Source organism: Bufo bufo, chromosome 1 (assembly GCF_905171765.1).
Source record: "Bufo bufo chromosome 1, aBufBuf1.1, whole genome shotgun sequence".
NCBI lineage: Eukaryota > Metazoa > Chordata > Amphibia > Anura > Bufonidae > Bufo > Bufo bufo.
Window position 1 is genome coordinate 292195035 of NC_053389.1, and position 15077 is coordinate 292210111.

At 48.8% G+C, this 15077-nt stretch overlaps 1 protein-coding gene across 6 annotated transcripts in view; it reads right to left on the reverse strand.

Moving 5' to 3' along the window:
• Positions 1-15077, reverse strand: part of TCOF1 (treacle ribosome biogenesis factor 1) — a 137009-nt gene that overhangs the window by 52809 nt on the left and 69123 nt on the right. For 2 of the 6 annotated variants that reach the window (XM_040440591.1, XM_040440575.1), the window contains exons 9-14: positions 8061-8264; positions 2585-2734; positions 2021-2242; positions 1455-1613; positions 683-841; positions 211-378 (exon numbers count right to left, since the gene is read on the reverse strand). In XM_040440591.1, coding sequence (XP_040296525.1) covers positions 211-378; positions 683-841; positions 1455-1613; positions 2021-2242; positions 2585-2734; positions 8061-8264 — 1062 coding nt within the window. The remainder of the gene's footprint in view (positions 1-210; positions 379-682; positions 842-1454; positions 1614-2020; positions 2243-2584; positions 2735-8060; positions 8265-15077) is intronic. The other 4 variants (XM_040440584.1, XM_040440606.1, XM_040440598.1 and 1 more) reach the window with 4 other exon arrangements.

Consider the following 15077-nt stretch of genomic DNA (forward strand, 5'->3'; position numbering starts at 1 on the left):
ATCACATATCGTTATCGCAATTTTTAGGGCCCTAATCGCAATCGCACAAAATTCCCATATTGTTCAGCCCTAATTTAAAGGTTGAAGCCGACTCAGTTTTCTGGTACAATGTAAGGTTTAAGGATAAATGGTCATACTTTGTGAAATATAGGGATGCTGAACAGGTCCATAGTTCAGGCATTGCTGCATCTGTTTGTCAACTGTTAGTACCTTGGCCGCCGGCTTCTCTTCATGATCAGAGTCTTCCGTTTCAGAAGTGTCATCTGCAGGGGCAGGCAGAGGGGTTCTGGCCTTTGCTAAATGTGAAGTCGCTACAGGCCGTTTTGTACTTGGGACCGGTGTCCTCACAATTACCTTTGGGAAATTGTTGGCAGCTTTCTGTTCAAAAGAATCACATACGTACAGATTAGGCAGAAAGTGGAGATTGTATAGCGTTAATATCGTGGACTCTTCTCATATGAATGGCCATGTTCTTTCTATGGAGGGAGATAAGTCGCTGACAGATACTTAGGTTAGATGCTGGAATACAGGTGGTCTCTAACTATATAGTCATAAGACAGTCTGAAAATCTCAGAGAAATAGAAAACCCATCATTTCTATGGTCCACTTATACTTCCTAAAATCAACCACCAGTAACCAGGAATGGACTGGGAACTACATAAGTTATTTGACACAATTTTACCTTGGGCGCCTCCGACTCACTGTCAGAGGAGTCACTGCTCTCTGACCCCTCAGCTGCTGCTGGTACAACTGTGCTCTGCTTGGAAGCCTGAGCACTAGAAACCTTTGCCTGAGTCGCAGGGGTCACACTCTTCTTTGGCGATGCAGTTGTCTTCTGGTTCTGCAACGGAAAAAAAAAAGTTAGAAAAAACAGTCATAAGACAGTCTGCAAATCTCAGAAATAGAAAACCCATCATTTCTATGGTCCACTTATACTTCCTAAAATCAACCACCAGTAACCAGGAATGGACTGGGAACTTAAACAAAAAAACTAAAGAAAAAACTAAAAGTGGCCCCATATTGTAGATGGGTCTAAATTTACAAAATGGTGGGTCAACACAAGTAGATAGGGACAGCAGAAGTAGGCAGAGCCATCAATGCCATAGAGCAGCACGAATTACCACCCCAGGAGAACCAAATACCACCGTGCACAGTCACCCTCACCACAGTATTTAACTGTATGACTGTCCTGAGGATGGTGCTACAGCTGAATTCAGAAGGGCACCCATGGCTGTTGGTCAGGTGCATAGGTACCTGATGCTCCTACATTAATGATGATTAATCAGACCATTTTGTACCCAGCCGGCAGCTGTGAGACAGCCCTCTAGACATCGGCCCACTGAGAAATTTCCCTGTAGGGTCTATGGCCAGTCCGCACTGCCAATAACAAGCTAAACAACGCATAGAGGCCACTTGGCAACCGAGACTACATAAATTATTTGACACAATTTTACCTTGGGCGCCTCCGACTCACTGTCAGAGGAGTCACTGCTCTCTGACCCCTCAGCTGCTGCTGGTACAACTGTGCTCGGCTTGGAAGCGTGAGCACTAGAAACCTTTGCCTGAGTCGCAGGGGTCACACTCTTCTTTGGTGATGCAGTTGTCTTCTGGTTCTGGAACGGAAAAAAAAAAAGTTAGAAAAAACATATGGTGACATAGAAACATAGAATGTGTCGGCAGATAAGAACCATTTGGCCCATCCAGTCTGCCCAATATACTAAATACTATGGATAGCCCCTGGCCCTATCTTATATGAAGGATGGCCTTATGCCTATCCCATGCATGCTTAAACTCCTCCACTGTTCCAATAACTGAATTTTTTATCTGTAGAAATATCTACAACAGCTGCAGTTACTCGAGTACTGCTGCTTTCTGAGAGGAACACTGGGCAGATTAACTTAAAACTACATAATGCAGAAAATTAGTTGCAGCATCTACAACGGTGGGAAATTGTCCCCATCCCTCCTATGGCTGCTAGGTTAAAGTTGTTGTTTTTAAGCAACACACAGAGCACCGTTACCTCTGGTTCCTTCTCACTGTCTGAGGAATCACTGGTCTCAGACACTTCTGCCTTGGCAGGGCTCTGGGTTTTCCCTAGGGAAGCACTTTTCTCGGACACAACAGCAACGACTGTATCTGCACTTGCGTCATTACAGTCGCTCTTTGCTGGTTTGCTCTGTGACACAGTCACTGGTGGGTCTACTTTGTCTTGTGAAGCTGCAACTTCTGCCAATGGCATCTTCTGATCCAACAGGACAACGTAAAAATGATTCATTAGTAAAGGTGTCGGAAAACAAGAAAATGAGGATGTATCAAGACGAATGCAATGCTTTTTATGACAGCAAGATAGAATTGATTTGTCTTTCATCTTCATGCACACTGGTTAATTACATTCCAATTGCCCAGAATCAAGAGAAGATGTCGCGATAATTGACTGTAAACTGCACTTCAGTCTTGTGACATGTCCCAACCCTACAGAGCGAACATGGCTAACCACTTCTGCAGGGGTTGCAGTCATGCAAGACTGTGCATACAAGCTAATAGCTCTGCCGAATGTGTTTGCATCATCATCAATATCCTATACCTGTCTTACGGGTTCCTCTTCACTTTCTGTCTCGCTACTTGTTGAACTCTCATCTGAGCTAGGCTTTGGCACAGTGGGCTGCATTTGCAACTTTTGCTTTGATGCCTGAACACTACTTGGAGCTGTAGGGATGGGAGTCAATGGCACCAACTGCAAATAAATTGAGATTTATATAAATAATCAGACACCTAAGGCAAGTCAATAGATAATATAATACCCTAATCAGTGGGAGTCTGGCTGTTGGAAACCCCTCAGGCTTCAGCACCACCCATTAATATATAGCGTCTCATTTGCCTGTTTAAGAAGCCCTTATTCTTTAAAAGGGTAACTCATGTTTTCCCCCCAAAAATTTTTTTGAGCATATGTTACTGCTGCAGCAGCATTATGCATAAAGCAGTCTTTAGTTTCTTCACATACCACAGTTTTCCTTGAGTTTTTCCCTTAGCTACGGCTGTTTAAACACAATATGAGGACCTTCTCAAGATGGCTCCTCTGCCAGTTCTTAGGCCAAAACTGCTTTCCCTCACTTCCCATACACACTTGCTGTAGCCAGCAGCTCCCTGCCAGCCAATCATATTGGATTACTGAGAGACACGCCTCCTCACTCTGAAGCCTAATGCAGGCATGCAGTGTGAAGGACCGCCCCTCCATCTTCCTGTCTTCTTAGCCAGAGACAGACAAGCCATAGAAACTGTCTTTTAAAGGGAGCAGTGGAAAGGGACAGAGGACATTAATGAAAGCTGTTATTATAACGTAATTACAGATCTTTTGACAATCATTGACAGACTAACTCCGGTATACATGCCTAGCTCTAATAAACTAGCAAATAAAATAAAAATATGACAGTTACCATTTAAAGGGAATCTGGCACAACCTCAGAGAGGGATGCATGATGCACTGATAGACATGTTGCTTTCACAGTTGTATCTGTTACATGTGCATGTTGTGTAGTTTGGGCAATTTGCACTATTAGTTGCAGTGCTTGCATCGCCCTTTGAGGAAGCATTCTTATGCACAGTAATAGGGAGAAATTGATCAATCAGCAGTTGGAGGGAGGGTGGTCCTGCCTGCAGTGCATGAATACCAAGGACTCCCGAGCATGTGCTCCTTCCTCACAGCAAGATATAAGTGAAGAAAGAAAAGTCTAAAATTTCTCACAAACTACACGAAAGGCATGTATAACCCACACAATGCTGAGATCAGCATGTTTGTCACTACATTATACGGCTCTCAGAAAGGGCATCATACAGGTGGTGACAGATTCCCTTTAAAGGGAACCACTTACATAAAAAATGAAGTCCCGATTTGAGCAGGAGATGCTGAGCAGATTGATATTACAGTTTTACAAGAAAAGTTTTTTTTGTTTTTTTTTAAACTAAATCTATTCATTTAAACGCCAGCTTATTTCTGGGCTTAGGAGTCCAGTGGGTGGCCCTACTCAGCGAGTATGTTCATGGAGGAAATCCCATCAGTCACTGAATAGAACTACCCACTGAACTCCTCAAGCAGAGAAACAGCAGGGATTTAAATAATTGGATTTTTGTACTTACTGTAAAATCCGTTTGTAGTTCAATTCATTGGGAGACACAGCACCATAGGGTATATCCGCCCAGCTACCACTAAGAGGCGACACTAGATATGAAAAAGGTAGACTCTGCCCAGGTGGGCTATAACCTCTCCACAGACACTAGGCTAATCAGTTTGTACCAATAGCAGTAGGAGAGAGAAACAAAAGCAAAGAACCAACATGTCCAGGACCCAGGAAGGAAGAACAGCAGCTCAGTGACAGAAAAAGAAATGAAAACAAAAAGGGTGGGATGTGTCCCCCCCAATGAATTGAACAAGAAATGGATTTTACGGTAAGTACAAAAATCCAACTTTTACGTTAATGTCATCGGCGGACACAGCACCATGGGACATCCTAAAGCAGTCTCCGAGGGTAGGAAGGAAATCTCATGCAAAAAAAAAAGATTTTTGTAAAACTTACTAGTAAAATCTCTCTCGCTCTTCATTGGGGGACACAGGAACCGTGGGATGTCCAAAAGCAGTCCACAGGGAGGGAAAAAAAAACAAAAAACACAGACCCATGGAAGCAAGCGTCCCGGCAGGCATCTAAGAAACTGCCGCCTGCAAGACCATGCGGCCCAAGGCAGCGTCCGCCGATGCACAAGTATGCACCTGGTAAAATTTTGTGAATGTGTGTAAGGAGGACCAAGCAGCCCACCGCTCTGGTGGAGTGAGCCGTGACACCTAAGGGCGGAACCCTGCCCCGGGCACGGTAAGCCTCCACAATTGCAGCCCGAATCCAACGTGCGATTGCCACCTTGGAGGCTGCCATACCCTTGCGAGAACCCTCCGGAATGACAAAGAGGGAGTCCGTACGGCGGAAGGGACCGAAGGCTGCTAAATAGATCTTCAGAGCTCTGACAACATCCAAATGGTGCAACTCCTTTTCCTTAGGGTGTGAAGGAGAGGGACAAAGTGAGGGAAGGACAATTTCATCGTTGATATGGAAGTCAGTGACCACCTTCGGAAGAAAAGAAAGAACGCGCCGGAGAACCGCTTTATCCTTATGAATAACGGTAAAGGAGGAACTGTATGTGCCACTCCCTGAAGAAAAGTCCTTACAGGCCCCAGGGGGGCCAGAGGGCGCTGGAAAAGGATGGAAAGCGCCGACATCTGACCCTTCAAAGAACCAAGGTCCAACCCTGATTAAAGAAAGGACAGGACCGTGGGGAGAGAAAAACTAAGAGGAGGAATGTTTCAGCTTTCACAGAAACCCAGGAAGGATCTCCAGGTCCTGTAATAGATCCTGGACGATGCAGGCTTCCTGGCCTGAATCATAGTGCGGATGACATCCGCCGAAAAACCTCTTCGAGTTAGAATGGCGGTTTCAATGGCCACGCCATCAAACGAAGAGACCTTAAATGCTGATTGAAGACCGGTCCCTGTGAAAGAAGGTAGTCTGAGTGGCAGTGACCAAGGGACGTCTCCTAGAAGGAGAAAGAGGTCGGCGTACTACGAGCGACGGGGATCGTCGGAATGCTCTTTATCCTGATTTTCCGTAGAACTCTGGGTAGGAGGAGTGGGGGGAACACATAAAAGGAGGGAGAACCCCTGGTAAGAGGAGATCAGGGCGTCCACGCCGCAAGCTTCAGGATCTCTTGCTCGGGAGAGGAAGGTGGGAAGCTTCCGATTAAGTCTTGAGGCCATTAAGGCGGCCCCAACGCAGACAGATTGCCTCAAATACCTCCGGGTGAAGGGACCACTCGCCCGGATCTATTGTCCTGCTGAGGGCGTCCGCAGTCCAGTTCTCCACACCCGGGATGTAGATCACTGAAATTGCCAGTACGTGGGCCTCCGCCCACCGTAAGATCTTGCCATATTCCTGCATCACGTTGAAACTGCGTGTTCCCCCCTGGTGGTTGATGTACGCCACCGCCGTGGCGTTGTCAGACTGGACTCTGACCAGGCGACCCTTAAGGAGGTGGGTCCAGTGTTGAAGGAATAAAAGAATCGCCCCGAGTTCCAGGACATTGATCGGAAGCTTGGACTCAGACCGAGACCATGTGCCTTGGACTGTCCTGGGAGGGAACACTGGCATCAGTGGTAACAACCATCCAGGATATTGGAAGGAAGGACCTTCCCAGAACTGGAACCGACAGCCACCAACAAAGGGATGACCTCACTTGAGGAGAGAGGCGGATGGGATAGTCCAGACTCTCGGACGATTTGTCCCAGGAGGACAGAATCGCTCTCTGGAACGTGAGAGTGGAACTGGGCAAAGGGAATCGCCTCGAAGCAGGCGACCATCTTCCCTAATGTCCTCATGCAGAGGCGAATGGACGAAAGGCTGCAGTCGAGAAGCACTCTCACTGAGCGGTGTAAGGCTAGCCGCTTGTCCAGAGGAAGGTGAACTTGTGCCTCTTCCGTGTCTAGAAGCATACCCAGAAAGACCAGTTGTCTTGAGGGAGTCAGGGATGACTTCTGCAGATTGACCAGCCACCCGAAACCTGCAAGGGCTTCCAGCGTGAAATGTACGCTGCTTGACGCTTGAGCGAAGGAGGAAGCCTTGATGAGGAGGTCGTCCAGATAAGGCATAAGGAAGATGCCTCTGGAACGGAACAAGGTGAGAGGAGGGGCCAGAATTTTTGTGAATACGGGAGGGCGACAAACTGGTAATGATAGTCTCCAATTGCAAACCTAAGGAAGCGCTGATGACTCCGCGCAATGGGGACGTGGAAGTATGCATCCTGAATATCCACGGCCGAAAGGAATCCCCCCCCCCCCCGTTCCAGAGAAGCAATTACGAAACGAAGGGACTCCATCTGAAACCGCTGGAGACAGAGGAATCTGTTCAGCAGCTTGAGGTCCAGGATTGGGCGCACAGAGCCCTCCTTTTTGGGGACCACAAAAATGTTTGAGTAGAACCCCTTGAACCTCTCTGCCGGGGAGAAGGCGGCCGCCTGCTTGGGGTCCCGTGGAGGACGGGATTGAAAGAACCTGTCTGGGGGGAGGGATGAATACTCGATCGCGTATCCTGATACAATTTCGAGTACCCAAGCGTCGGAGACGTGGGCCAGGCAGACGTCCTGGAAGAGTGTTTTTGCAAGCTGCAAATGGTGTGTCCATAATACATAGGCACTGGCTGTGTAAACTCCATGCTGCGGAGTGAACCCATTGACTGGAACAGCAAGATACAGCAAATGATAGGACATGTCCTATCTTTTGGGGTGTGGAGGCACGGATTGGAAGCTCATGAAAATACTCGGAAGTGCTTCTCTGGGCTTTCAGGTCCACGGCTCCTCACCGCAAAACATAGCACATAGTAACAGTTTATAAGGCTGATAAAAACAAGAAAAGACATCTGCCCATCCAGTTCAGCCTTTTATCTTGCAAGTCGATCCAGAGGAAGGCAAAAAATAAATAAAAATAAACTAAGGTAGAAGCCAATTTTCCCACTTTAGGGGAGGAAAAAAAAATAAAAATAAATAAAAAATCCTCCCGACTCCAATCAGAATAACTCCCTGGATCATGTCCTATCTTTTGCTGTATCTTGCAAATTGAGGATCCATTCGAGTCAGTGGGTCCACAAGGCTGGTTCCTACATATCTATCAATCTATATATCAATCTGCTCAGCTCCTCCTGTTCTATAACATGTTGCTTTCAAATTGCACTGCATTTTTAATGTGACTGATTCTCCTTAAATCAAAAAGGGGCTGCAAGTGTTAATTTAATGGAAGTGATGGAAACTTAGCAATTTTCATAACTTCAACAAAAAGCGACTTAACATGTGCACTCAATTCTCCTAAGGATTACACAAAAGGTACACGTTGAATAGCACAAAAATTGTACCACTTCCTTTAATAACTAGCAATACTGATTTGACTTTGCTATTTTGTAGATTATGTCAGTCAATTCCTTGTGGCAAAAAATAAATAAAAAAATTATTATGTAGCAGGTCACAAAAGGTACCTCTTCATCACTGTCCGAGTCCTCACTGGTCTCATCTACCATTGTCTTAGCAGGCGGTTTTCCTACTGCACTGCCGCTCTGGGAGGCTGGGGCCACAGGTGCAGCTTTGGTTATGGCATTCTTCTTTGTGGCTTTCAACTTTGCTGCTGAGGTCTTGGGTGATGGTGTGATGGCTTTCACCTGAAAAGTCGCTGGGGTTAGCGTCTTCGTTAGATCAGGAGAGATTATCAAAAAAAAAAAAAAGTTCATATACAGTCAGGTCCATAAATATTGGAGCATCGACAAAATTCTAAATGCGTTCCAGACTTCAGGCGGTAATTGACTGCAAAGGATTTGCAACCAAGTATTAAAAAGTGAAAGTTTGATCTATGATTATTATTCTGTCCCATTACTTTTGGTCCCTTAACAAGTGGGAGGCACATATGCAAACTGTTGTAATTCCTACACCGTTCACCCGATTTGGATGTAAATAACCTCAAATTAAAGCTGAAAGTCTGCAGTTAAAGCACATCTTGTTCGTTTCATTTCAAATCCATTGTGGTGGTGTATAGAGCCAAAAATCTTAGAATTGTGTCGATGTCCCAATATGTATGGACCTGACTGTATACTGGTTTAGTCCAAAATAAGGGAGTAAGACATGTTAAACAAGTTCAAATCTACATAAAATGTAACTTCAAAATCCAAGATGTGTGGTTAGATACAACATCTTGTTGTATGGGATGTAAAAGTGCACCCATAGACTTATGGGGCTCTACTGCATTTCTTTATTTTTCAGATATCACTTTTCTTCTATTTAATTCTGCATGAGTCAGGCAAACAAAAAAAACATGAGAATGTTGTATGCTCCATCGGATGCCATATTATGCAGGTGCCTCTATGGTGTGCACGTTGTTGCAGATGATGGAGGTCATGGCCATTGTAAATACATGGGTTCTATCCTGAGCAGGTTTAGGTATTACTCCACTGTACCATTAACTTCAATGAGACGGCTCCTTCCTATTCACTTGAAGCCGGGGCCGTCCCATAGAAGTGAATGTGACAGCTTAGCTGTAATTAAACCTGCTCACTGCTGCAGTTGCGACGGTGAGCAGGTAAACAATCAAGAGAAGGCAGTGCTCACATGAGAACTGCAGTGTCTTCAAACAGCTAATCAGCTGGGGTGCCAGTAGTTGGCCCCCGCCAATCTGATAGTGATGACCCAGGTGATCAATATAAAAAAAAATATAAAAAAACATTTTTAAATTAGTGCAAGTTAAAGGTCATCGCTAAGGGCTGATTTCATCTACCGTACATCGTGAATCAGTGTGGTTTTGAAGTGATGGTTTATAACTTTGCAGTAAACAGCTGACTAGTGTGGCCATAGGCCAGGGATATACGGTAACCTGTGATTTCATGAAACTATGTAACAACTAATCATAGTGAATGTGGATGTGTTGTGACCGACAGCTATCTTGTACGTGATACAACAGTCATCAGAAATACACATCATTTGGATTTCTATAAATAAATGGGGGATGGCTGGGTATGGTGTGTGAGGCTAACTGCTAATATCTCTGGATAAGTAGCTTTCAAATTGTACAAAAAATACAGCATTATCTTCTGTACATGGGAAGATATTGTTGTTAGAATTTGGGATGCCGTGAATGTAGCTTAAAGTAAAAGCAGGTTTTAACGTTTTTAATCCAGACTCAATTTCTTACAGTGACATCGCCGGCTTATATTGTGCTAATCCTAACCAAAAAAAAGGATCGATGGGACTAGAACTCTAAAATATAAATATATAATATAAATACAACGATAGGGAGAAAGAGGCACGATGGAAAGTGATCCGGAAAAAATACATGGGGTATATAAAAATCAGAGCAACATTTATGTCACAGATGTAATATTGGGAAACGGGCCCAAAGCACTTATATCAGTCTATATAGGAAAGCGGAGTACATCAAAGATACCAAAAAGCCCTAAAAGGAGATTTTTTGTGAAACTCACCTGTAAAATCTTTTTCTCGTCTTTTCCATTGGGGGACACAGACAATGGGTATAGCTTAGGCCATTACTAGGAGGAGACACTATGCAAATAAGAAAAACAGCTCCTCCTCCACTGGCTATACCCCCAAGCTCCAACAGGAGGACCTCCGTGCATGCAAAAGCAGTAGGAGACCAAAAAAATCTTTAAGAAAAACATCATGTTGATTGACAGGGCCAGCGAACTCGCTCGTCCTCTGGCTGGCACTGTCTGCATTCAAAATCTGGCGCCTGCGCCGTACCCGTCTTCAGTCGGCGCACTGAGAGGAGGACGCTCGCTCAGCCGCTCCTTCCTCAGTGCACCTGCGCCGGGTGTAGATGTGACGTCATTGGCGCAGGCGCATTGAGGATGGAGCGGCCGAGCGAGCGTCGTCCTCTCAGTGTGCCTGCGCCTACTGAAGACAGGTACGGCGCAGGCGCCAGATTTTTAATGCAGACAGGGCCAGCCAGAGGACGAGAGAGTTCGCTGGCCCTGTCAATCAACATGATGAGGGGCCGTCTTTATGAAAGGAGGATGCGGCTGCTACTAGCAAGTAGCCGCCCTACTTGCTGGAAGACAGGTAATTTGCATATTATAAAAGTCTGTTTTTTTTTAATTAACTACTGAACTAAAATGAGTAATAGCATTATATATTTATATTTCGCAGTATAGGGATTATAAGTAGCAAAAAAAAAGACTTTAGTGGGGTGACAGAAGCCCTTTAAGGTGGAAGGCGAAGACCACCTTGGGCAAAAAAGAAGGGACTGGGCGCAGTACCACCTTATGCTTGTGGAAGACTAAAAAGGGCTCCTTAGAGGAAAGGGCGGCCAGCTCCGATACCCTCCTGATAGAGGTGATGGCCACCAAAAAGACCACCTTGCAGGTGAGAAGACTCAGGGAAATTTCCCTCAGGGGCTCAAAAGGAGCCGCCTGGAGGGAAGACAGAACCAGGTTCAGATCCCATGGGGGCAGGGGAGGGACATACGGAGGAACCGAATGCGCCACCCCCTGTAGGAAGCGACCGAGCAGAGCCAGAGACCGCTGAAAGAAAATGGCGAGAGAGGAGACCTGACCCTTTAGAGAGCTTAGGGACATTCCCATCTCAAGGCCCGACTGGAGAAAGGAGAGGACCACCGGAACGGAGAAACTAAGGGGAAAAACGCCTATCTTCTCGCAAAAGGCAAGAAAAGCCCCCCCAGGTACGATAACATATCCGGGAGGAAGCTGGTTTCCTGGCTTTGATCATGGTCTTCACGACGGAGTCAGAGAAGCCCCTCCTCTTCAAGATAGTGGTCTCAACAGCCACGCCGTTAAACGAAGTGGCTGTAAATTCTGGTGGAAGAGCGGTCCTTGAGACAGCAGGTCCTCCCTGAGAGGAAGAGGCCACGGAACGTCTGCCATCATCCGAGTGACCTCCAAGAACCAGATGGTCGGGATTCCTTCTGCCGCGACCCTGCGAAGAACCTTTGGGAGTAGCGGCAGTGGTGGGAAGACATAGAGGAGTGCGAAGTCTTGTCACGGAGACACCAGAGCGTCAACCCCGTACGCCTCCGGATCCCGAGCTCGAGCCAGGAACGTGGGAACCTTGTTGTTGAGCCTGGACGCCATCAAGTGCACGTCCGGGCGGCCCCAACGGAGACAGATGTCCTCGAATACGTCCGGATGCAGAGACCACTCTCCTGGATCCACCCTGTTGCGACTGAGAAAGTCTGCCGTCCAGTTTTCGACCCCTGGGATGTACACTGCAGACCGTATTGTAACCTCCTTTTCACCTCCTGCATCACCGTCCGGCTGCGGGTCCCGCCCCGATGATTGATGTAGGCCACGGCTGTGGCATTGTCCGACTGGACCCTTACCGGGAGACCCGCTAGGAGAGGGGTCTAATGAGACAGAGGAAAATTGCTCTGAGCTCGAGTATGTTGATCGGAAGGCGGGCTTCCGCCTCTGACCACACCCCCTGAACCATCCGTGCCCGGAGAACGCCACCCCAACCCAGGAGACTGGCGTCGGTGGTGACAACTGTCCAGGAGATTGGAAGGAAGGATCTCCCCGAAGTCAGATTGAGGGGACAGCCACCACGGGAGTTCCATGCGAACCCGAGGAGGTAGGCTGATCTGAGAGTCCAGACCCCGCGACGTCCTGTTCCAGAAGGACAGGATCGCCTGCTGCAGAGGCAGAGTGTGAAACTGGGCAAAGGGGACTGCCTTGGAGGCCACCATAAACCCCAGAACCTGCATGCACTCCCTGATGGAGAGACACGGGGAGTGCAGAAGGCGAGACACTGACTCCCGTATCCGAGAGGACTTGTAATCCCGAAGGAATACCCGGGCTGCAGTGGTGTCCATAATCATCCCCAGGAAGGTCACCCTCTGGGAAGGTTGGAGAGAGGACTTCGGGAAGTTGATCAGCCAGCCAAACTGTTGCAGAGTCTGAACAGTGATCCTGACGCTGTCTTCGGCCTGGGGACCGGAGGGAGCCTTTATCAGTATGTCGTCCAGGTAGGGCAACAGAGATATGCCCCTGGTACGGAGAAGCGCCATTAACCGCGCCAAGATCTTTGTAAATACCCGAGGGGCTGTCGCCAGCCCAAAGGGAAGGGCAACGAACTGATAATGACGGCCGCCAATAGCGAAGCGCAGGAATCTGTGGTGAGATTCTGCGATAGGGACATGCAGATAGGCGTCCCGTATGTCCACCGACGCGAGGAACTCCCCTGGAAGAAGAGAAGCAATAACGGAGAGGAGGGATTCCATCCAGAACCTCCGCAACCGCAGGGACTTGTTTAATAGCTTCAGGTCTAGGACCGGACGCACTGATCCCACCTTCTTCGGTACTACAAAGAGATTTGAGTAGAACCCTGCGCCTTGTTCCTCCAGAGGAACTGTGACAACTACTCCATGGTCCAGAAGGGAAGAGACCGCTTGAAAAAGGGCCGAGGCTCGGGCCGGATCCCCCGAAGACGAGAAAGAATTTGTTTCCAGGCCTCTGGAACGTTTCTATTTTGTAACCGGAAGTCACAATTTCCAGGGCCCAGGCGTCTTGAACGTGAGCTCTCCAGACTTGCTGAAAGGAGGAGAGCAGACGCCCCCCCACCGCAAGCGGTGGGGGCACCCCTTCAGGCGGAGGACTGCTTGGGAGCTGCGGGGTGGGCAGAACTCCCCTGGAATTGTGCCTGCAGGCACCAGGAAGGTTGGGGCTTAAAGGAAAGCTTCTTGCGGGGATCCCGAGAGCCGCCGGAGGAGGGGGCTGTCGCAGACCCGGAGGAAGAGAAGCGCCGAAAAGGACTGGTTTCTAGGGCCAGAGAGCCGAGCTCTGAAAGCACACTTGCATCTAGATTAGGGCAGGTAGGTGCTCTTGCCCCCAGTAGCGTCCGAGATAATCTCGTCCAGCTTAGCCCCGAAGAGCCTGGAGCCCGCAAAGGGGAGGCTAGTGAGGGAATGCTTGAAGAAAGCGTCGGAGTCCCAGACCTTCAACCAGACCTCCCTGCGCTGCAAGACCGAGAGGGCCGAAACACGCGCAAAGAGAGTGCTAACGTCCAATGAGGCCTCACAGAGGAATTTTGTCGCCTGAGACACCTGGAAGACGAAGTTCAAGGTGTCTGCAGAGGCATCCTTCTCCGCGAGGTCTTGATGGTGGCGCTGCAACCACACCGAAAGCGCCCTGGCTACCCAGGCCGAGGCGAACGCGGGCCGCAGGCCTGTGCCTGCCAAAGTGAAGATGGCTTTGGAAAGAGAGTCCAAACGCCTGTCAACAGAGTCGTGTAGGGAGGATACGTCCAGGACAGGTAATGCCATGTTCTTAGCCAATCTGGCCACTGGCGGGTCGACCTTAGGAGGGGAAGAGCACTGCTGCACGTTTTCTGCCGGGAAAGGATAAAGAGTATCCATGCGCCTAGTGGCAGAAAAAACGGTGATTAGGGCGCTCCCAGGCCTTAGAAAGGACCTTGGCAAACTCGCCATGAATGGGGAATGAGACTGCCTCTGGTTTCCTGGAATGGAAAAGGGGGAATTCCTGGATACTGGTGGAGGGTGGTTCCCCCTGGATGACAAAGGTGTCACGAACCGCCGTGACCAAGTCTGCCACCATGGTGGAGAGCTTAGGCAAAAGGTTCCAGCTCCGTGTCCTCGTCCGAGCTGGACCTTTACCCTTCAGACCTGTAGTCCCTGCGAGGGGGAGAGCCTGAACGTGCCTCCAGTGAGGGGGAGAAGCAGAGTCATCCGAGGACGGATGCGGCTGCGTACGCTGCCTCTTAACGGTCGAGCGTCCTCTGTGGGGGGCACCGGGAGGTGGAGCGGTGCTAACCACAGGATCCGTGGCCGCCATGCGTTTCATAAAGGCCAAGTCTGCGGCGGGATGATGAGGATAGAGGGAGGATAGAGGGAGGATAGAAGATGATGATCCTGTTCTGAGGCAAGGCAAGAGTCACAGGAGCCTGTGACCGATCGTGGCAAGCAGCAGACCATACAGGTCGGGAAATATGAAAAGGCAGACCCCAGCTCCGAAAATGGCGTCCGCCGCCAGAGTTGCAGGGGTTAACGGGCCCTCCGAGCCGAACGGGGGATAACTGAGCGGTGCAGCAGCATGGCGCTGCGGAGTAAAAAGAGGAATAGCCACTGCCCCAAGAAGGAATCCCTCCTCCCTCTCAACCCAGAAGGTCCTCCCTGATCTACAGGCAAGCCCTAAGAAACCGTGACACACAGGGAGCCCGGAGGGGGGATTGCAGGAGAGCCGTATGTACTTATCTGTGTCCTGCAGCCTTCACCTTCTGTTCCAGACCAGCAGGGTTCACCTCTGCAGTCAGCTGGCACAAGGAGTGGCAGTGATCTGGATAGAGGGCAGGAGTAGGTGACCCTGGATCTGGTAGGCCACCGGCGCTGCAGGTCGAGCCCGGATCCACTTATCTTCTGGGGGGAAAGGGAGGTAGCCGGGGACGTCCATTAGACCCCGGTGCTCGCTCCACTGAGAGACCAGGGACACACCATGCGACCCTGCGTCCTCTGTTAAGAAAAAAAC